At 40.2% G+C, this 23204-nt stretch overlaps 1 protein-coding gene across 1 annotated transcript in view; it reads right to left on the minus strand.

Annotated features, from left to right (window-relative positions):
* The window catches only part of ULK4 (unc-51 like kinase 4), a 506210-nt gene that overhangs the window by 412886 nt on the left and 70120 nt on the right, over positions 1–23204 (minus strand). Inside the window, exons 17-18 of the mRNA XM_060164074.1 lie at positions 12614–12721; positions 6583–6666 (exon numbers count right to left, since the gene is read on the minus strand). Of these exons, the coding sequence (XP_060020057.1) occupies positions 6583–6666; positions 12614–12721 (192 nt within the window). The remainder of the gene's footprint in view (positions 1–6582; positions 6667–12613; positions 12722–23204) is intronic.

Consider the following 23204-nt stretch of genomic DNA (forward strand, 5'->3'; position numbering starts at 1 on the left):
CACTTTCACTACATAAAGGCGAGGAGAACTGTGCGTACCCACAGAGAACCCAATGTTGACGGCACACACATTCTTTATTAGGAAGATTAAACTTAAACTGTGACAGTTACAAAAACAGAAAATACAGCTGTACATTTTCACTTTTACCCAGTATCAAGAATTTTAACTTCTCTCTCATTTTCGTTAACTAGTGTCTAAAAACACTTCAAAGATAATACATATAATGGCTAACACCTCTATACATTCTAATTCAAGCCCCATCTTTTCCTAATTAAATACAAGCAATTTACCAATAGTTTTCTTTTTTAAAAAGCACTAAAACTGAAAGTTCAATTTCCTCTTAAAAGAATTTTGTTACATCAAAATTATCTAACAAGCTATTGTTCAGAAATGAATAATAAAGCCAACCATTTATGTTTTGAACCTCACATTTTAACATATGCCAGGTGTCAGTTCAGCACCCATAATTATATACAGACTATTATGCAAGCTATAAAAAAAAGGTGGTTGATTAGATACAAATGCATAAATTAATCTCCTCTAAACACGTGGAAACACTCTTGGTACTATTTCCAGCTTCTGTGCGCACTGTACAGGAGGCTGCTACCTACCCAGATAAAAATAACTACCTTCAAGAAAAGCCAGCTTTCTCAGCCTCCCTATTCCATTCACATACAGAACATATGCCATCTAAGTTCAATGCCAAATATTCCTGAGATCAATACAGCAATGATACCAAGGGGAGAACTGCTCTTTGCCATTGTCTACAATAGGTCAAAGCAATGGAATGGAAAGCTGTCAAAGAGGGCCCAAGTCAGAAGCATGTGGAAGATCAACCAACACAGGTACCTTTCCTTATACAAAACATCAGCTGCGGCCCCAGGGCTTGGCCAGTATCAAACTACTCAAGAGTGGCACACCTGGGACTGAAATCCACATCCTCTGACTCCCAGCTCAAGGTCTCCAAAATGCCAGCCCCAACTCTGAAACGATGACTCAGTGTCATCATGGGTACCTTTTCTTCTATACTGCCACACTCTTTTTAAAAGTTATACCAGATCTTCCTTTTTGTGTGTGTGTGTGTGTGTTCCACCTTAAGTCTCTCACTCTAAATACTTCCCCTCTTTCCACCTGAGCGTTTACATCTGTAACAAGATCAAAGGCATTTGACTCACATCTCTATTACCATTGTTAAAATTATAGAAATCATAACAGGTTGACCTGTTTGGAAAACAAGGTTATAATCTCTTAGGTAACCTTTTGAAAAAGAGAAAACCTACTGAAAACTATTTAAACAAACTCATGACAGCCCCAGTGTAAGACTATCTTCTTCTCCCTAAGTGGATCTCACAGCATGCCACAGGATAAGGTAGGTCTGTGGGCAAATAACTTTGAAAACATCGCATTCGATATGCGCCCATGGAGATTCATAATTAAAAGCTCTGAAAAAAGTAAATAAATAAATAAAAGCTCTGAAAAGTACTAACTACAAACAAACGAAACTATTCAACCTTGTTTAACCCAGTGTGTCCCAAGGTATTTGACTGGAAAACCCTTAAAACACGTCTGAATTTCCCATGGCAAAGCTAGTTATCTATGCACAATGAACAAAAACAATATGTATAATTTAAAACTAAAATTGTCTTCTAAGAAGTCTACATATCAATTAAAACAAAAAAGTAAAATTCCATTCCGCTTTTCTCTCAATGCACAGATTAAAGGGAGGAGAAAAGGGAGTACAAACCAGAATCAACGGCCCATGTCCAAAAAGGTACATTACTAAGTTTTGAAAGTGAAAAAAGAAGTCAATTAAGTTAGGCAAAAAAAATCTCAATATATTTAAGAACAACAGAGATGGCACAACAATGTGAATGTACTTATCTATATACTTAAAGGTTAAGATGGTAAATTTTATATTAAATATATATATTACCACAATTTAAAAACATACAAGAGAAATAGAACAGACCACATTCTTGATCTATACAGTAATGCAACTTTGTTATTGCAACAAAAGAAAAAAGAGGCAATAAAATCCCACCCACTTGAAAAAGTTTAAACCATCTCATAAACAACCCTGGACCAAGATAAAATTTTAAACTAGGGATTATCTATAAAATAACAATAACGGAAACACTACATGTCAAAACAATGGGATACAGCTAACACTAGGTTGAAAGTTAATAGCCTTAAATGTCTTAGTAACTACACAAGAAAGAAAAAGGAAAAAAAAAAGCAAATGTAGTTACAAAACAACAATAAATGGCATACTGAACCAGGGATAAAAAAAAATTTTCTTTCCGAATAAATGAAGATAGGGCAGTGTCTTAATCATTTTCGCCTTTCCTGTGTCCAGCCAGTACATAATATGTTTCATAAATGCTACCTGTAAAGAACGGGAGCTGTACATGAGAGAGTTACCTTAAGCAATGAATTAAATACATTAGCTGAATGTCATCAGGAATTCAAAGGAACTTCAATCATCTTATTCCAGTGTTTTCTAAACCAAATGTGTCATTCTCCTTTTAGTTTTCTCACTGAGTATGCCTTCCATTTTCACTAATATCAACCAATTCTCCTCAAATTTATTCATAGATATATACTCTCAATCAACATCCCAACAGGTGAACTTGCATGTAACTTTTAGAATCAACTTTTTAAGTAAAAAGGGACCAAAAAAGCTAAGAAACTCATGAAAAAGATTAAAATGGTAAGAAAAAACGCACCTCTATATTTTTAAATTATTAAAAATAAATACTATTAATTTAGACAGCATGGCACAGATAATAGGCCAACAGAACTAAATAAAGACAAGAGACATGCACGTTGACATGACAGAGGTACACTGCAGAGCCATGGGGCGAAGAAGGACTTTTAATTAAGTGATGCTGGGATAACAGATTATGTTTATTTTAAAAAATAAAACTGGATCCACACATAGCACCACACACACAAAACAATTACAAATAGATTAAACTTCTAAAGGGAAAAAGGAAAAATAAAACTTTTAGAAGAAATATGTAATAGACCATCTTAATGAAGTTGGAGGAGAGAAGCTTTTCTTGAGATATAAAAAACACAAATAATAAAGGGATGGATTGATAAATTTCTATTCAAATTAGGAACTTCTGCTTATCAACAGACACTGTAAAGAAAATGAAAAGACCAAACACAAATTAGAAAGTATCTGGGATACACATAAACAACAAAAAGTTAATACCCAGAATACATTTTTTAAAAATTCCTATGGGTGGAGTACCATGACATCTGAATTTTTTTCAAACAGTTCAGAAAATAAATGAATGAATGAATAATAAATACACACATATGGAAAGATATACACACACACATATTACAACAAAGCAAAGAGGACAAAACGTTAACAGTTGAACCTAGGTGATGAAAATAGAGGTGATCATTATAGTTTTCTTTCCTTTTCTAATACTTGAAACATTTTATAACAATAGGCTGGGTGGGTGGGAGGGTGGGAATGAAGGTGTGCAGAATTCCTACAAAGCAACAGAAAAAATTAAGACAATCATTTTCAAAACAGGAAAAACTACAGAAACCAAAATAAATAGAAAAAGATTGTCATTATCATTAGTAATCAGGAAAATGCATATTAAAACTACTTTGAGAAACAATTTAATGCCCACGAGACTGACAAAAACTTAAAAGTCTGACTATATCAAATGTTCAAGAAGATGTGAGTTAATGGATACTCCTATACACTGCTGGTGTGAGTATAAACTGATACACACGTGTGTCTCTGAGGCACACATCAACAACATACTATTCAGTGGTACAAACACTTTACACAATCAGCATGTACCAATCTCAACCTAACTTTAAGCAAAAAACTTAAGTCTCAAAAGAACACAGTGCCAGTCCATTTATAGAGTTCAACATTTAGACTCAATCAACGTAATATTTAGCAATACAATCAAAAAGGGAAACACTATAAAGAAAAACTTGGGAAAGTAAAAAGAGAAAACAATTAGAAAACCTTGGGAAAGTTTATCACCGAACTCAGAATAGTGTTTACTCTTTGAAAGAAAGTACAAATTGCAATCCTAGAGGGAGACAGAAAAATTCTCTAAGCAACCAGTGACTTTCCCTTGGCGTTTTTTGTTTGTTTGTTTGTTTGACTGCATTGGGTCTTCGTTGCTGCGTGCGGGTTTTCTCTAGTTGAAGCTAGTGGGGGCTTCGTTGCAGTGCACGGACTTATTGCACTGGCTTCTCTTGTTGTGGAGCACGGGCCCTAGGCTTCAGTAGTTGCGACACGCAGGCTTCAGTAGTTGCAGCACGCAGGCTCTAGGACACAAGGGCTTCAGTAGTTGTGGCCCACAGGCTCTAGAGTGCAGGCTCAGTAGTTGTGGCCCATGGGCTTAGTTGCCCTGCGGCATGTGGTATCTTCCTGAACCAGGGCTCGAACCCATATCTCCTGCATTGGCGGGCGGATTCTTAACCACTGCACCACCAGGGAAGTCCCTCCCCCCTTTTTTCTTAAATAGAGTAAGTGGGTCAGAGTGTGTGCTTTTAACCATACTCCTACATTTCATATACTCTTCTGTATATGAGATACATTTCACTATTAAAGAACCTACATTCAGAAATACCAGTAGGGGCTGGGAAAACAGTTTTCTACATTAAAAAAAATTTTTTTTTAATCACTGAAGTGGCTTAAAATTTTTTTACCTCAACTATGTCCTGAATACATTAGACAAATATGCTAAAGAACTGCTACAATTGAATTATTTTTGTAAGGATAGAAATCCTTTTTTAGGGGGGATGATCACCTCTGAATTTATTTAATAGGGACAATATTAGTGTACATGCTGCCAAAGCATACACTTAAATGCTTTTCAAACATATAAAGTTTTCATAAATTAGAGAGTTCTGGACTTTTCTCCCTCTTAAAAGTATACAAGACGTGTCATACATACCAAGACAAAAGGCAAGTGTGTATATTAACTATATCATTAGCTACATCGCTATTTTACAGTTATTATTTGTTAACAATACACATGTATATCAAACACTATTCTTTTTTTTTTTTTGCAGTATGCGGGCCTCTCACCATTGTGGCCTCTCCCGTTGCGGAGCACAGGCTCCGGATGCGCAGGCTCAGCGGCCATGGCTCACGGGCCCAGCCGCTCCGCGGCATGTGGGATCTTCCCGGACCGGGGCACGAACCCATGTCCCCTGCCTCGGCAGGCGGACTCTCAACCACTGCGCCACCAGGGAAGCCCTCAAACGCTATTCTTTACAGTATGTACTCAATGAAAACACAGGAGGGGGTGGGGAGGATATATTTAATAAAGGATACCACCTCATGGATTAGAATTGATCATCTTTTTACTAGGCATTAATCTAAGTTTTATAAATTAAAGACACAAAGTTTTAAAAATTTCTTTACACCATTTAAAAAATTCCTAGAAGACTCCTTTCTCCTTTGAGCTCCTGTATTTTATTCTTTTGCATGAATGTACTTGACAGATTCCACTTTATATTTTTATCTTAGCTCCCACAACAGGTAGGATCTGTGCATGAATAGAAATTCCACCTTCTTCATCCATGTGCCCCCAGGTGTGCCTAGCTTGAGGCCTTGAATGATAAATCCAAACATGTCTTTTGACTACAGATAAAAATAACTTAATTCTCATATTGTTGATAAAGTAAAGAATACTGGCTTCATTCACATCCCACAGTGACAAATGACTACACAGTTAACCCTACAGGCGGGTAAGTGTTCACACCTCCTTTCTGGATCACCAGGGGAAAACCTTGCAGAGATTTTTCTACACTTGGGACATCATTCCATTACCATATAACGCATGAAGTAATGAACTCAAAAGAAAGATGTTTATTCTGACATGTGTTTTTTTCATTCCTTAAGGAATGTTTTTAGCTTATGGCTCTGCCTTGGGTGAAACAATGTCAAGGTTTAAAGCAAACAGAAAAATGCCAACCTTCTAGGTCAGTCACTAAATCCTCTACACAATTACACACAGGAGCTACGTATTCAGGTTGGTTGTTTGGCCAGCTGGCTGGTTTTCAGCCATTAACAATAGCATGAGAAGGGATGCGAATAAATTGAAAAAGAAAAAAAAACCCACATCACATAATAATTACTACTTAATATTAAAATCAACAGATACTAGTGGCAGCTTCCCCGTTTCTGAACCACAAAATGGCAACCTGACAAGATAATCACAGGGATGTTGAGGTTCGCAGAAAATTCTCTGCATACACCTTGCCTGTTAAACTGTTGTATTGATAACTTTAAAAGAGAGGGGAGGATTAAGTATATGTTATTGAGAACTAGTTAGGTTGTTTATATTTGCTATCACCTCTTAAAAAGCAAGACATTTAACCGAGTGAATGAGAGTTGGTTCGTTTTTACACTTGATCCACTGTAGGTCCCCGGCTCACAGTGGCTTGTCGGCACTGCTTAAATTCAGGAGCAATACAGTGCTCGGTTGACAGGCTCCTGCACTGCTGCAGGCTACAATCCTCACACAGTGCCTGAAGGGTTATTACAATTGCAAGCGTCTACAGAGGACAACAAAGGAGGCTTACCCCTTCCCGAAGGCACCTCATTAGCACCGTGTATGCAGCCGAGGGAACAGCCCAGCATTCTCGGGGCTTCTTTTTTTTTTCTTCCTAAAATGAAGTGGAAGGAAAGGCAGTGAAGCTAATAGCACAAAAGATATTAACCCTTTCAAGAAAAAAGCTCGGTTTCATATATACAAACTTCCTAAAACTTCTTAACATTCTATTGAAAGTACAGCCTGACAATTATGACCTGATGAGGGGTCTTTTACTGCACTGTACATACAAGGTATTTCTTCTGTTTCTCATTATGTTGTATATGATGTTGATAAGATCCCCTCAGCAGTAGCTAGATGGAAAGAACTAAGAAATGACAGTATGATCTGGTCGATAGAGAAGCCATTCCACTGATAACTGTAGGTGATGATATAGCTACTCCTACCTAAAAGGTATGACATTATCTGTAACGATTTGAAAGCACAGAACACACAGCTTTGAGTAATATCTCCGGATAATCCACAGGAACTAGTAAAACTCAGGATGCTACCTAGCAAGACAAAGCTCAATAAAAGTCAACAATTAGGATTAGCGGGTACACTGATTTTAATAACATCAGGAAACATTCTTTCACAGAAGAACCAAATTAGAGAGATAACCGCAAGAACACTCCTGGAACCTATGAAATAAAATCACAAACTAAACCAGGGGCCACAGAGAAAGATGCAAAACAATAATCTCTTTATAGCAGAAGAAATTCAGCTCTGCTTAGAATGTTTTTTTAAGATTGTTCAAATGTTAGAGCTGGTACCTTACTGATCCAAAAGTATTTAATACCCATGATGAGAATCGTGACCCATTAAAACTGTACCCTTAATCATGGAATTCCACATACGGTCATAATCTAGACATTACCATCCAGAGCTGCTCCAGCCCAAAAATCGTGAATTCAGCACCCAATTCAACTTCCAAACAACTTTCCTCCCTTCCAGATCATTTATTCAGGAGGCCCACCACAACCTTTCCTTAACATCACTGGACCCTGCTCCCCGACTCCCCTCCCCCACCCCTTCTCTTTCCCCCAGTCTATCCCCTACCCTCCCTGACAGCCATTTAGATTCCTGGTCTATCATTTAATCACTCTTGCCAAAGGCCTGAATGACCTCACCCTCTGGAGTGCCCTTGTCCTGGGCCCGGGGAAACTCAACCTTAGAGGGAGCCAGTGGCTTGCTTTCTCCAGGCCAGCGCTCAGACAGCTGGGCTCTTGGAGGGGTGACACCAAGAACACAGAGTGCACAAAGGACCCAGGATCAGTTAAGCCCAGGGACCTTCCACGTCACGCTCCAGGCCCGTCTCTCTCTCTGACCAATTCCCTCTCCTAAAGGACCACAGTATTTCAACCCCGTGGCCCTGCCATCACTTCACCTACTTTTCCTCCTCCGCGTAGACCGTGGAAGTGATGAGAGAGGAACTACTACCTCACCTCCACCTGCAGCGAGCTGCTGCTCATACCCAGTGGTTACAGCAGGACAGGCTCCTCCACCCCTTCCACGTGGGCCCACGAGCCCGTTCCCACCCTGCTTTCTTCAGGGTCACGAGGGTCTGGACCATCCCTTATTGCTCCTAAGTGCTCGATGCCCTGTCTCCACGGGATCCCTTCCATTTCCACTAGAACAGACTCACTGTCATCTCCCATTTTCAGATGTGCTGTGAGAACTACATGTAGATGTTTTTCCTTTTTTTTTTTGGCTGGGCCACATGGCATGTGGGACCTTAGTTCCCCAACCGGGGATCAAACCCATGCCCCCGGCAGTGGAAGTCCCCTGGAGGTGTATTTTTGATGTCTTTGTGGGAGAAAGTGAGCTCCACGTCCTTCTGTTCCGCCAGCTTGATCTGGCCCCCTGTTGTCTCCCATTCTCAAAACAGCCCCTCGCCCCTCCGCTCTTTCCCACAACCATCCTAAGCTTTACGTTCACTTCCTCAAGTGTCCTCACCTCCCCCTAAATCCTCAACACGCTGCCGTCTGACCTCTTCGGCCTCACTCACTCCACATTAAATAAATAAATACACAAAACAGCTCTTGTTGGGTTACCGGTGACTTTCGTGTCACTCGAGACAGGGGACTCTGTGGTCCTCTTTCTTGGACATTCAGCCCTATTGACATTCTCTTTTCTGAAATGCCCACTCCTCTCCTAAGTTTGCTCCTGCTTCACTTACTCTCCGTTAGGATCCACACGCCTCTCTTACCATCCTCCAATCTATTCTCCGCATTTAAAGCAGAGTCATCTTTGTGGCACTTAAATCAGATGACACCCTTACCCTTCTTAAAACTTTATCGGCTTCCCCTTGCCCTCAGGATCAAGACCCAGGCATCCGACTTGGCCGAGGAGCCCTCCATGGTCACGTCCCTGCCAGTCTCTGCAGCCCTACTTCCTGCTCATTCCCCTCCAGTCCCATTGGCCTTGGTGCAGTTCGTGAGTGGAAAAAAGCACCTACTGTGTGCCAGGAACTCTTCTAAACAATAGCCACACAGCTGTGAGCAAGAAAGATAAACGTTCTGTCTTAATGGTATTTAGTGGGGGACAAAGTTTTTTTTTTCATTAAACAAAATAAACAAGTCAAGATAGTGATGAGCGCTATAAAGAAAAGCATAGCAATGGATAAACAAGGTCCTACTGTATAGCACAGGGAACTATATTCAATATCCTGTTATAAAACATAATGGAAAAGAATATTAAAAAGAATATATATATATAAAAAACTGAGTCACTCTGCTGTACAGCAGAAATTAAACACAACATTGTACATCAACAATACCTCAATAAAAAAACTTTTTTAATTGAAAAAAAGGAAGAAAAGCACAGCAGGCTAAGGGGTTAGAGGAAGACTGTAGTCAGAGGGGCTCCATCTCACATTGCTCAGGGCCAGAAGAAGGCTCTCTGCAGGGATCCACGTGAGCAGAGAGAAACTGTAAACATCTAGGGGGAAAACAATGCAAGCAAGAGGAACAGCAAATGCAAAGGTGTGGAGGCAGGATCAGGGTATGAGGGGTTTCATGGAACTGTGGGGAGGGCAGTGCGCCTGGGAGGCGGAAACAAGTAAGAGGGTCATGAGGGCAGAGGTCATATGGGGACTGGGGAGGCAGCTCACAAGAGCCCAGAAGGTAACTGGAGATTTAGCTGTGACAACCGGGAAGACAGGAAGCATGGGAGGGCTCTGAGGAGTGACAACGGGAGAGTCTCATGGGTTTAACAGGCTCACTCTGGCTGATGTCTGGGGAAGACTTCAATGGACACAAGAGTGAAGCAAGGAGATCATCTGGAAATGATTATGGGCTGGACAAAAAGGACAAAATATAAGAATACCTGGCCCCAATGTGATACGTATCCTTGACAAAAGTCAGAAAAAAAAATACGTAAACTATAAATGTGTTGCCTCATAATATCCTCGTCAGAATCACAGTCTGGTCTTCTGTTCTCATGCTTATAACCTTAGGGTGTTACTAGAGAATCAAAAGGACAGGACTTAGGTGTCTACATTATATACGATATGCATGTATGTACGTATGTGTGTGTGCGTATACATACATCACTTCAGGTCAGTCTCACTACGTCAGCACTGACCTGACATGTTAAGGTTTACCTATATGCTAAGTGACAACGCCACAAACAGCCTTATCTCATGAAATATTAGTGACTTGTGTGGGTCCAGGGACATAACTTCCTTTTCTGGTTTGCTATCATAAAATGTGGTCAAATGGCATGGCCACAGAACCATCCCTTTATTAAAACAGCCTAGCTTACATCCAATTAAAGTGAGAACGAAGGGAAATGATTCTCTAGATCTACTTTTAGAAACAAACAGAAATATGATTCTGCATTATTCCACTTATATAAGACTCTACAAAATGCAAACTAGTCTATATGACAGAAGGCAATCAGCGGTTGCCTGGGGGTGGGGAGAGGGGCAGGAGGGAGGGGTAACAAACGGTGCTGAGAAAACTTTTGCAGGCGATAGATATTTTCATTATCTTGACTGTGGTGATGGTTTCACAGATGTATACATATATTAGCACTGATCAAATTCTAATCTTTAAACGTGTGCAGTTTATGGTATGCCAATTATACCTCAATTAAGCTGGGGGGAAAGGTAAAAAAAATGGGACACATGCCCCCCCCAGAAATTGGACTAGACTCCCACCCATGATAAGATGGCAGACCACACTTCCTGTGGTCTGAGATACCTGACCTTTCTTCTAAGGAAAGCAGTTTTATTCTGTATCCTTAAAATGCCTCAGAGAGCTGACAAGAAATCAAAGAATAATCAAGCCAAAAATTAGCTGCAAGCGTGAAGGGATAAACAGAGCACTGAAGTTTGCTTTTATTCTGAGGGCCTGCAGAACTTGGTAAATTTGAGCTTTGATGTCAAGGCCTCCAGGGCCCAAGGTAAGAGTAAAGTCAATATAAACTCTCCAGCCCCGCCCCCGAAGAACTGCAAGGAAAACTGTCTTTCACAAAACTCAGCACACAAGAGAATGTTCCAGTGCAAGAGGAGGAGGGAGGGAGCTCTAAGTACTAACTGAGAAAGACATCCATATTAATTATTAAGAAATAGCTCCAGTGTATGTATCGCCATACACTGTTTTTAATACTGTGTAACTATTAAGTGAAAAAAGTTGCTCTACTTGCTATATAAAATGAGACAAAGTAAGAATCTACATTTCTAATCGCTCATTTGTGCAAAACTAATGCTGTAAATATAAGTAAGAAAGTAATCGTAATGGTTATTTATTGGGGAACTACACAGATGGGGGACAAAAATAGAAAAGAGACCCTTCTCTGTATACCTTTCTATACTTCCAAGTTTTCTAGTTTCATGAGTGTGTTATCTCTTCAAAATATAAAATTACCTGAGAATAAACTCAACCAAGCTAAATTTTGTACAAGCTAAATGTACAAAAGCTTTATGAGTGAAATATATTGGGTTGGCCAAAAAGTTCATTTGGGTTTTTCTGTTAAGATGACGAACTTTTTGGCCAACCCAATAATTTAAATGACTTAAATGAAAAATCTTTTAATATAAATATATGAAAACACCATTTTTGTGTGCATTAAAGCACAACATATCATAAATGTGCTAATACTTTCCTCATAGATGCAGTACAATCCCGAACATACATTAGAAGACTCAAAATCACAAAGACAGCAGTATTTCTGTATAGTCAATGCAGGGTTCAAAAGATGATTTCAGAACTGGACAATCTGATTCTAAAATTTATTCTGACATGTAAAGGGCCAGGAATAGCCAAGACATTTATGAAAACGAAGACTAAGGAGGTGAGATTTGCTGTACAGGCTATCAATACTAAGCAGGGAACTAAATGATTTTAAATACTGATGTTTTATAGTAATTAAGTTAACTGCCTTAAAATGATGATCATCCAGAAAGTCAATTTAGATACTAAGGATACTCAGGTTATATAACATTTAAGCAAGTTCTAGAAGCAAAACATAAGTACAAGGAGAGAACTTTTGATTAACTTGTAACTTACTGGTACTCATTAAAACACTCAGAGCATCACATGAAATGAATAACTCATAATTTATCTATATCTATTCAATATATTCCCAAATATAAGAAGTCAAATTCTGCAGTCACACATTCTCATGCCATGTTAAGAGCTATATTTACACATATTGTTTTAAATAATAATGGCGCTTGTACACTGGGAGAACCAACAGGACCCTCCTGCATGAAGGAGTCAAAGATGGCAGCAACCTAGGAAGTACTTTGGGGACTCTGGTCCACTGGTTTTAAAATACAGCCTGAGAATCTCCTACACTTTAAAGAAAAAGAGGCACTGGGGGAGAGGGAAGACAGACAAGGAGAGATAGAAGAAGAGTCAGAAAGACACTGAGAGCCTCTCTCCTCCAGAGGTAAAAATTTTCCTAAATTCCTTAGGTGTGCTCAAAGGGGCAAAATCAAAAACCTTTGATTTTGATATCCGCCATGATATGTCAGAACACATCAAAGAACAACAGAGTTAACCAGACAATCTTACCTGGATGGCTATAAGATAGATCAGCTCCCCCAGGGTTGGTAAAAGGCACTGTTTTAATTTGCTGTTCCTGAAGTTTTCCCTAATTAATTCGGTTAAGAGAGTAATTGCCTGAAAAGAGAGGGAAAAAGTCTATTATTTCACGTGTATCTCTTGGTTCTTTAGCCTATATGTAACAGGCAAGACACTCTACAAAATTCACCTTGCATTTTTAAGAACTGGTTTCCAAATTATTTTCAATATACAGGCCTTATTCCTGAAGGAAAAAAACAGGAACTCTCCCAGACGAAGATACAAATACACCCAGTGAAATAAACTTACAGCACTTATCAGGTTACCAAGCATTTTCACTATATCGCCAATCTTCTGTGAGGGAACCGTTGCTCTATCTTTAAAGCCAGAAAACCTAGGCTAAGAGAGTTGCAGCAGCTTGCCCCCAAGCCATCCAGTCCACTTGGAAACCAGAATCTGAACACAGATTTTCCCATGCCAGATCCCTGGGATGCTCCAGCGCACCCCAGTTTGAAAAATTCTTACACTGCATGAAACTTTTAAATGATTCCTTCAAAAATACAAGTGGGGCAACATTATACCAACATTCCACTATAATCCACTTTGAAATCCGGCAGCATGTTTTATCAGATCTAGTTAATTTCCTAGGACTCATGCTGAGAAAATCCCATGTGCTCCATGCCAGAATGTATGCCCCAGAACACAGGCTAATCAAATGATACTGTGACCATGAAGTAGGGTATAATGGTTTCAGAATGATACATATAGAATGAGATGGGGAAAAATTGCATATAAATAGTGTGAAGCATTGCTCCAAAACAGTGCATGCAACTGAAAACATGGTGCACAAACAAGATGATTTCTTACTGTGACAAGATATAAGTTTTTAAATTGAACATATATCAAAACATTAGGTCTTACAGCTAAAACTAATACAATGTTATATGTCAATTATATCTCACTTTAAAAATTAGTTAAGGCTTCCCTGTTGGAGCAGTGGTTAAGAATCCGCCTGCCAATGCAGGGGACACAGGTTCAAGCACTGGTCTGGGAATATTCCACATGCCACGGAGCAACTAAGCCTGTGAGCCACAACTACTGAGCCCACACACCTAGAGCCCATGCTCCGCAACAAGAGAAGCCACGGCAATGAGAAGCCCGCGCACCGCAACGAAGAGTAGCCCTCGCTCACCACAACTAGAGAAAAAAACCCGTGCGCAGCAACAAAGACCCAACGCAGCCAAAAATAAATAAACAAAAAATAAAATAAATTTTTTAAAAAAAGTTTAAAAACTGAAACTGAGCACTTTAAAACTTTCAGAGCAATTTGACAGATGCTACAACATCCCAGCATGTAATCACTGGTCCCGTATTGTAAAACAAGAGTGTGGACAACTTGGAGTTACACATCAGGGAGCCGCACAATAGTCACGCATGGGAGGAACACTTGTTGATGTGGGTTTTTATGAACAGCTTTATTGAGTTACAACTGACCTACAATGTGCTGCATTTTTTTTTTTTTTTTTTTTTTTTTGGCCATCCGTGAGTCTTGCAGGATCTTTAGTTCCCTGACCGGGAATTGAACCCAGGGCCACGGCAGTGAAAGTGCCGACTCCTAACCACTGGACCGCCAGGGAATTTCCAGAGCTGCATATATTTAAAGTGTACAATTAGATATGTTTGACATATGCACATCCCAGTGAAATCACCACCACAATCAAGACAGCAACACCCCCAAGTGTTTCCTCAAGTTCCCCTGGTAATCCCTCCATTTCACTAACTTTCTCTCCTCCCACTGACTTCCTTTCTGTCATTAGTTGGCATTTTCTAGAGTTTACGTTAATGGAATCATATACTACGTATTCTTATTTGTCTGGCTTCTTTCACTTAGCATAATGCATTTGAGATTCTTCCATGTTGTTATGTTTATACAGAGTTCATTCTTTTTCATTGCTGAGTAGTATTCCCCTGTACACGGATACCACCTTGTGTAACTCCCACTACCCACTGCCTTACACACAGTGAATCCCCCATATAAAGTGGTTGAGGAGGAAAAAGGAATCATATACATCACATTAGCCCTTGCAGGTCACTTCTACACACAGTCTTCCTTTTCCTTCAACCTTTACTGATCATCCACTAGTATTACCTTGAACCCGTCTGAAATTAACAATGTTCAGCCTTTTCCTTTTACCTACAAAAACAGCAATTTGTCACCAGCATACCTGTCATAAAAGAACGGAAAAAGGAAGTATTCTAAAGAGAAAGGAAATTATTTAAAAAAAAAAAAAGAACCTTGGAAAATCAGGAAGGAAGCAAAAACATGGCAGGCAAAAATACAGATAAATACAATAGGCTTTCCGCCTCCTATTAAGTTTTCTAAATTATGTTGGATGGTTGAAGTAAATGTTAGGAAAATGCTTGATTTGGTTCTAAATGTATTTAGAGGATATATTTAAGACAACCATATAAAAATGAGGGAGGTGAAATGTTGAAAAGGGAGGTAAGTTTTCTATACTTCACTTGAATGGGTAAAATGATGACACCACTAGACTGATAAAGTTATGTATAATATAAATATAAACAATGTTGTTTTTTAAAAAATCAAAGACAAGCTAAATAAATGAAAAGATGTATTTGTGTGTGTGTGTGTGTGTGTGTCTGTGTATTTTATTTTCTGTACAATATGATGCTTTGACATCTTAAAAAAACCTTTCTGGCTGGGGAGAGAATGACCCTACCCTCCCAGGGCCAGCCAATTCTTAGAGGTAGCAAAGGCCCAGGAGAGCATGTCTTTAATATGCAAACTCGCCAATCCAGAGCCATACCTCCTCTATCTGGCCCTTATACCTCAGGAGGCAATATTCTTCGTCTTCATCATCCCAGGACCAGGTACCATGCAACGAGAGACTCTTCCTATAGCCCAAAGCCTGCTGAAATTATTCAGACTAGCCAATTCTAAGGTGTTTATCCTGCCTCGCCTTTCCCGTGCAAACCCCAATAAAGACTATGGTTTAAGCACTCCCCTTTTCTGCCTCCTGACCACCTTGGCGTTTTTCCATATGGCCCTGTATGCCATGCCTGTCTCTAGGACCTGTAAACATAATAAACTTTATTTTCCTGAGCCTCTCCTCTCTCTACTCTTGTGGCCACTCCTGACTGACCATCTCATAAATGAATACAACAAGGAGATATACTATGTTCATATATAGTAAGACTCACGGTAAAGATGTCAATTTCCCCCAAACTGACAGCTTGGTTTATTGAAATTCCTATCAAAATCCTAGCAAGATTTTTTTGGTAGATATCAATAAGATTATCCTACAATTCATGTGGAAAGCAGAAGTGTCAGAAGAGCCAAAACAATTTTGAAAAAGGAGAATAAGGTGGTTGAAACTGTTCCACCTAATTTCAAGACTTATTATACAGCTACAGTAATCAAGACTGTGTGGCATCATCAGAGAAACAGGCACTCGGATCAATGGACCAGAAGAGAGAATCCAGAACTAGCTCCATACAAGTATGGCCCACTGACTTTTGACAAAGGTGCAAAGGCAATACAACAGAGGGAAGTCAATCTTTTCAAGAAATGTTGCTGGAGCAAATGGCTCTCCACAGGAAAAACAAAAAGGAAACATCAACCTAAGTCATCTGACACTTTATACAAAATATCAACTCAAAATGGATCATGGATTTAAATGTAAAACAGAAAACTAGAAGTAAAAAAATAAGATAAAGTCTTCAGAATCTAGGTAAAGAGTAGATTTGATACCAAAAGCACAGAGACATTGTACCAAAGAAGCTATACAACTGGCAGATAAGCACATGAAAAGATGTTCAACATCACTGGCTATTAGGGAAATGCAAATTAAAACCACAATGAGACATCACTACACACCTATCAGAATCGCAAAAATAAAACAGAGTGACACTACCACCTGCTGCTGAGGATGGAGAGAAACTGGATCACTCATACCATTGCTGGTGGGGATGTAAAATGGTACAGGTAGGCTGGCAGTTTCTCTAAAACACAAATGAACCACTGAACATGCAGCTACCAGAGAACCCAGAAACTCATCAGCATTTATCCCAGAGAAATGAAGACTTTCATCCACATACAAATCTGTACATCAATTTTACAACACCTTTATCTGTAACTAACCAAACGGGAAATGATCCAGGTATCTTTCATCAGGTAAATGGTTAAATAAACCGTGGTACAGCCATACTAAGGAATACTATTAAGCAATAAAAAGTAACACACTGTTGGGACTTCCCTGGCAGTCTAGTGGTTGGGACTTCATCTACCAATGCAGGGGGTGCGGGTTCAATCCCTGGTCGGGGAGCTGGGGTCCCACATGCCTCGCAGCCAGAGGACCATGACATAAAACAGAAGCAATGTTGTAACAGGTTCAGTAAAGACTTTAAAAATGGTCCACATCAAAAAAAAAAATCATAAAAAAAAAAGTAACAAACTGTTAACACGTGCAACAACCAGGATGAAGAGCCAGAGAATTATGTTAAGTGAAAAGAAGCCAACTCTGAAAGGTTACAGACCATACAGTTCCATTCATACATCCTCAAAGTGACAGAAGTACAGAACTGGAGAACAGATTAGTGGTCGCCAGGGGTTGGAAGGAGGGGCATGAGACAGAGGGAAGAGGGTGTTGTTATAAAGGGCAATAAGGGTGATCCTTGTGGGGATGAAACTGTTCTCTTCATTAACTATCTCAGCGTCAATATTCTGGTTGTGATATTGCACGATAGTTCTCCAAGATGTCACTATCGGGGAAAACTGGATGAAGTATACCCAGTGTCTCTCTGTACTATTTCTCACAACTGCATGTGAATCTACAATTATCTCAGACTAAAAGGTTTACTTCTTTTCAAGTCAACCTCATGCTAAATTTAAAATCCAGATCCAACTTTCTGCTTCACAAAATTCATAGCAGGGACATATAGCCTGTCTCCATTTTATCATCCACTGGCATTTTGTATCAGTAAGCATCACAGGAAATTAAAAACATTTTAATGCTGCAGACCCTTAAAGAGATAAAACTGAACTGCCTCCAGCATAAAAGAAATTGCTTTGGAGCTCAGTGTCTTGTAAATTGACAAACATCATATAATCTATGCCAGTAATGCCACAGCAACATGACATCTCACTTGCAAAAATTAACTTTGGATACCACTAAACAATACACAACAAATAATGTTTCCCTGCAATATTATTTGTATAGATTTTCCACTTGTTCTATAAAACTATAAAGAAATATTAATATTAAAAAGGAAAACTGTGGGCTTCCCTGGTGGCGCAGTGGTTGAGAGTCCGCCTGCCGATGCAGAGGACACGGGTTCGTGCCCCGGTCCAGGAAGATCCCACATGCCGCGGAGAGGCTGGGTCCGTGAGCCATGGCCGCTGGGCCTGTGCGTCCGGAGCCTGCGCTCCGCAACGCGAGAGGCCACAACAGTGAGAGGCCCGCGTACCGCAAAAAAAAAAAAAAAAAAATCCACCTGCCAATTCAGGGGACATGGGTTTGAGCCCTGGTCCAGGAAGATCCCACATGCTGAGGAGCAACTAAGCCTGTGCGCCACAACTACTGAGCCCGTGTGCCACAACTACTGAAGCCTGTGCTCCGCAACAAGAGAAGCCACCACAATGAGAAGCCCACACACTGCAACGAAGAGTAGCCCCCGCTCTCTGCAACTAGAGAAAGCCCTTGCATAGCAACAAAGACCCAGTGCAACCAAAAATAAATTTATAAAAAAAAATTTGCCTGGCCTTCTAACATCGAAACTAAAAGAGATTTAAAAAATGGGATATTCAAGTATTATGCTACTATTGTGTGCGTTTTTGGAAAACCTAAGGAAAATTAGGGGGTTGGTGGGGGGACTCTTATTTCTGGTATCTATGCTTTGAGGCATATCTACGCCATCACTGGTTCTATTACCCTAATAGAAACTATCCTTCTGCAACCACGGGCATGATGGGTTGCTTATTTCTAGTAATAATTTAAGATGGTAATGCTATTTCCTAAACTATTTTGAAATCAAAGCCCATTTTACAACAACTCTGACAAAGTGAAGCCAGGCCTCTTTTGGCTTTATCTGAAATCATCAGATCGACATTAAAAGGTCAAATGTGCTTCAATCTCACATACCCTGGACTGAGCCTCTTAGGCAGAAAGACAGGAAGATGATGAAACAAGAAGTTCTGCAGTTATAAAACTAATATTCTGAACTTGCAGAAAGAGTTTGCTTGCTCTTAACTCTCAAATTATAGTTTTTAAATGTCCATGTTAACGGTTATACAATTAACAGCTACAAAGAGAAACTGAACTAAACTCCAGACCCAGTGTTTTATTAGGCCAAAGGGACATTTTTGAAACCCTATACAACTATTCCCAAAGGGAGATACAGCAAAAGCCATCACAACAACAGAGTCTTCTAAATTAGATACTGTTCAGTACTCCTCCCCAATCCCTGAAGTAAGAGGCATTCCACAATCTCAAATGAACAGAGAATTCCAATTGATACCACTTTGCCCAGCCCTTTTCTTTCTTAGAACACCATTTTCAATGTCCCAAACAGAGCTCGGGCACATAAAAGAAGAGCCCCATAATTCTTTCTTCAATTTTATTAAATCTTAGATTTCTTTGGGTATTGCATTTCAGATCTGTAGACTTGAAACTTCAAGTTCTCATTTTCACAAGTGTTGGTTTAAAAAGTTTGAGAGAGAGAAAACACACTAGACAGAAGGAGAAGGCTGAACAGGCAGGAACAGAAAGATGGTAAACCTGTTTGAAGAAAAAAAAAATTCTGTATCTAATAACTAAAAATGTTGTTGCAATGTGGCAACACTGTAAGAAGTTCTCCTTGGTGATGTCTGGATATCAAAGTTTTAACATTAGCGTCTATACGAAAAGACAACCCTCAGAATGGGAGAAAATATTTGCAAACGAAGCAGCTGACAAAGGATTAATCTCCAAAATATACAAGCAGCTCATGCAGCTCAATATCAAAAAAAAAAAACCCAATCCAAAAATGGGCAGAAGACCTAAACAGACATTTCTCCAAAGAAGACATACAGATTGCCAAAAACACATGAAAGGATGCTCAACATCACTAATCATTAGAGAAATGCAAATCAAAACTACAATGAGGTATCACCTCACACCGGTCAGAATGGCCATCATCCAAAAATCTACAAACAATAAATGCTGGAGAGGGTGTGGAGAAAAGTGAACCCTCTTGCACTGTTCTCGGGAACGTAAATTGATACAACCACTATGGAGAACAGTATGGAGGTTCCTTAAAAAACTAAAAATAGAACTATCATACGACCCAGCAATCCCACTACTGGGCATATACCCTGAGAAAACCATAATTCAAAAAGAGTCACGTACCACGATGTTCACTGCAGCACTATTTACAATAGCCAGGACATGGAAGCAACCTAAGTGTCCATCGACAGATGAACGGATAAAGAAGATGTGGCACATATATACAATGGAATATTACTCAGCCATAAAAATAAACAAAACTGAGTTATTTGTAGTGAGGTGGATGGACCTAGAGTCTGTCATAGAGTGAAGTAAGACAGAAAGAGAAAAACAAATACCGTATGCTAATGCATATATACGGAATCTAAAAAAAAAGATGGTTCTTACGAACCCAGGGGCAGGACAGGAATAAAGACACAGACGTAGAGAATGGACTTGAGGACACGGGGAGAGGGAAGGGTAAGCTGTGACAAAGTGAGAGAGTAGAGTTGGCATATCTACACTACCAAATGTAAAACAGATAGCTAGTGGGAAGCAGCTGCATAGCACAGGGAGATCAGCTCAGTGCTTTGCGACCACCTCGAGGGGTGGGATAGGGAGGGTGGGAGGGAGACGCAAGAGGGAGGGGATATGGGGATATATGTATACATATAGCTGATTCTCTTTGTTTTACAGCAGAAACTAACAACATTGTAAAGCAATTATACTCCAATAAAGATGTTTAAAAAAAATAGCATCTATGGATGTAAACTTTAATCCCTAATTCTCTGCATGTTAATTGGGTAACTACGTGGCATCAAACTCCTAAAAGTAAATAATCAGGGAGAAGTAAGGACTGCTATCTTGTCACTTCCCTGTCAAGGCCTAAATGTAAACAAACAACCTGTAACTGATGGAATTTTTTCTCTTAAAGATTATGAACTGTCAGGAAAAGCAAATAAAATGCATAGTAAATTTCTCAGTCTTTTACAGCCGTAGAAAAAGTTTGGAAGTAGTAGGTACACAAACGTTATCAAGTTCCTGGATTTTTTTTTTAATTAGATGTCAACAAATTCCAACTGCAAAAGAATGTGTCATTTTTTTGGTCAACAGTCACCCAATCCCTCTTCCTAACATCACCCAACTTCCTTTTGAAGAAATACCTCTCCTGTACTGTGCTTGGTCTGTGGGATGACAAAGCAGGCGCTGTGTGGGAAGCCCTCCAAACATGGAACCTGCAAGGGCCCCTGGCTCCCTTCAGAAACATCTTTCCTCCCACAGCCAAGGCTCTTGCTCAGAAATCTGAACCTTGAGTCGGGTGACAGAGAATAAAGGAACAGCTGAAGTTCACTCATTCCTTCTAGCAATGGTCCCAAGCAAGACTCCAAGAGGGTCCTGCTCCAAAGGCCCTCTGGAGCTCCCAGGTCCTGACTGTTCCAGACCTCCTCTTGGAGTCTCTGACCTTGCTCATTTCCCCTAATAAATACCCTTTATGCTTAAGTTAGGCAGAGTCAACCTGCAAAAGCGGTAAACAGTACTTGCGCCGTCCAGTTCCCCTCCCTTCCTGGACACACAAAAATACTTCCCAGCTCCCCTGGGGTTGGGTGGGGCCATGTGAGTAGTTCTGACCAACTGGCTGGGTAGAAATGATGTATGTACACCTACGTGCAATTTTCCCTACTCTATTCCCCTGACCCAGGAAACACGAAAGCGTCCTGCTGAATGGAGATGCCACGTGAGCTGGAAGCAGCCTGGAATGCTGCCCTCAGAGCCACCTAGGCCTGCAGCAAGAGAATTTTAAGCCTCTGAGATTTTGATGGTCTCCATTACCATATCTTTAGCTAGTCATATCCTGACTGAGACACAGCGCTAATCATCCAATTCACAGAGACCACTCTAAGGATACATAGGAATGATAACGTTTTCCCATTTTAAAAGAATCACTGACAAAACAAGTCAGTAAACTACTGCACCCGTATCTTAGGGTAAAAGACCATTTGTGCGGCAGCTAAGATCTGCCGTCAACATTTATATCATGGAACTGACACCAGTGTCGCAAAGCACCAATCACCAGAAAAGCTGTGAATGAGAAGTATACTGAGAGATCTTGCTATACAGGTTAAGAAATTCAATGTCAAACTGCAATAAATCTGTAGTTCAAAACCTGATTAATCATTAAACTTCTTTTGTCCATTTCTGGCAGATGGCAGACAAAATATCCTAAAGATTCCTCCCATGGAAAGTAATTGGAAAATGCCAGATAAAATAGTTTCAAATATCCTTACAAAATGCATAGCTGAACTGGCAAAAAATTAAGGAAATCTCAAAGACAGAAACTTAAAAAATATTCAAACAGAGAGAAAACAAGAAAATAAAGAAATAGGTAAATATTCAAGACACTTTAACCCTGCAGGCGTGTAGGTGAATCTTTGTGACCTTGAAATGACCTTTTGAAATGGAACAAGACACAAACTCTAGGGCTTACACATGGTGTGCTATCACACAGGAAATCATTCACCTTAAGTTGGTACCCCAAGGATGTACGAATAAGAAGTGAACCAGCCTGCAGGAGAGGGCAGTAAGGAACCTCAAGACCTTGGTACTGAATGAAGCAGTGGGGAAAAAAAAAAAAATCTTCCCTGAGAATCAAAACAAAGCAGGTCTACAGGGCTTCCCTGGTGGCACAGTGGTTAAGGATCCACCTGCTAATGCAGGGGACAGGGGTTCGAGCCCTGGTCCGGGAAGATCCCACGTGCCAAGGGGCAACTAAGCCCGTGCGCCGCAACTACCGAGCCTGCACTCTAAAGCCCGCGAGCCACAACTACTGAGCCCATGTGCCACAACTACTGAAGCCCACACACCTAGAGCCCGTGCTCCACAACAAGAGAAGCCACCACAATGAGAAGCCCGCGCACCGCAACGAAGAGTAGCCCCCCCTCTCGCCGCAACTAGAGAAAGCTCGCGCTCAGCAACAAAGACCCAATGCAGCCAAAAATAAACAAATTAATTTTTTTAAAAAAGCAGGTCTGCAGCTCACAGTCACAATGCCTCTCACCTTGGAGGCCAGAGGTTCAAACACCTGGGAGTTTCCTAGCTTGACCAACTGAAATGTGGCCTTAATGATGGCCTTTAATTAATGAGGTCAAAACGCTAGGATTTCACCAGCATACTGCAGAGCACTGGTTCTCAACTTTTAGTATGCAACGGAATCACTGAAGAATCTGTAAAAACACAGAAGGCTGGGCCCTGCCCTCAGAGCTTCTCATGCAGTGGGCCTGGGGTGGGCACTAAGAATGTGCAACTCTAACGAGGGGCCAAGA

Source organism: Lagenorhynchus albirostris, chromosome 10 (genome assembly GCF_949774975.1).
Source record: "Lagenorhynchus albirostris chromosome 10, mLagAlb1.1, whole genome shotgun sequence".
Lineage (NCBI taxonomy): Eukaryota > Metazoa > Chordata > Mammalia > Artiodactyla > Delphinidae > Lagenorhynchus > Lagenorhynchus albirostris.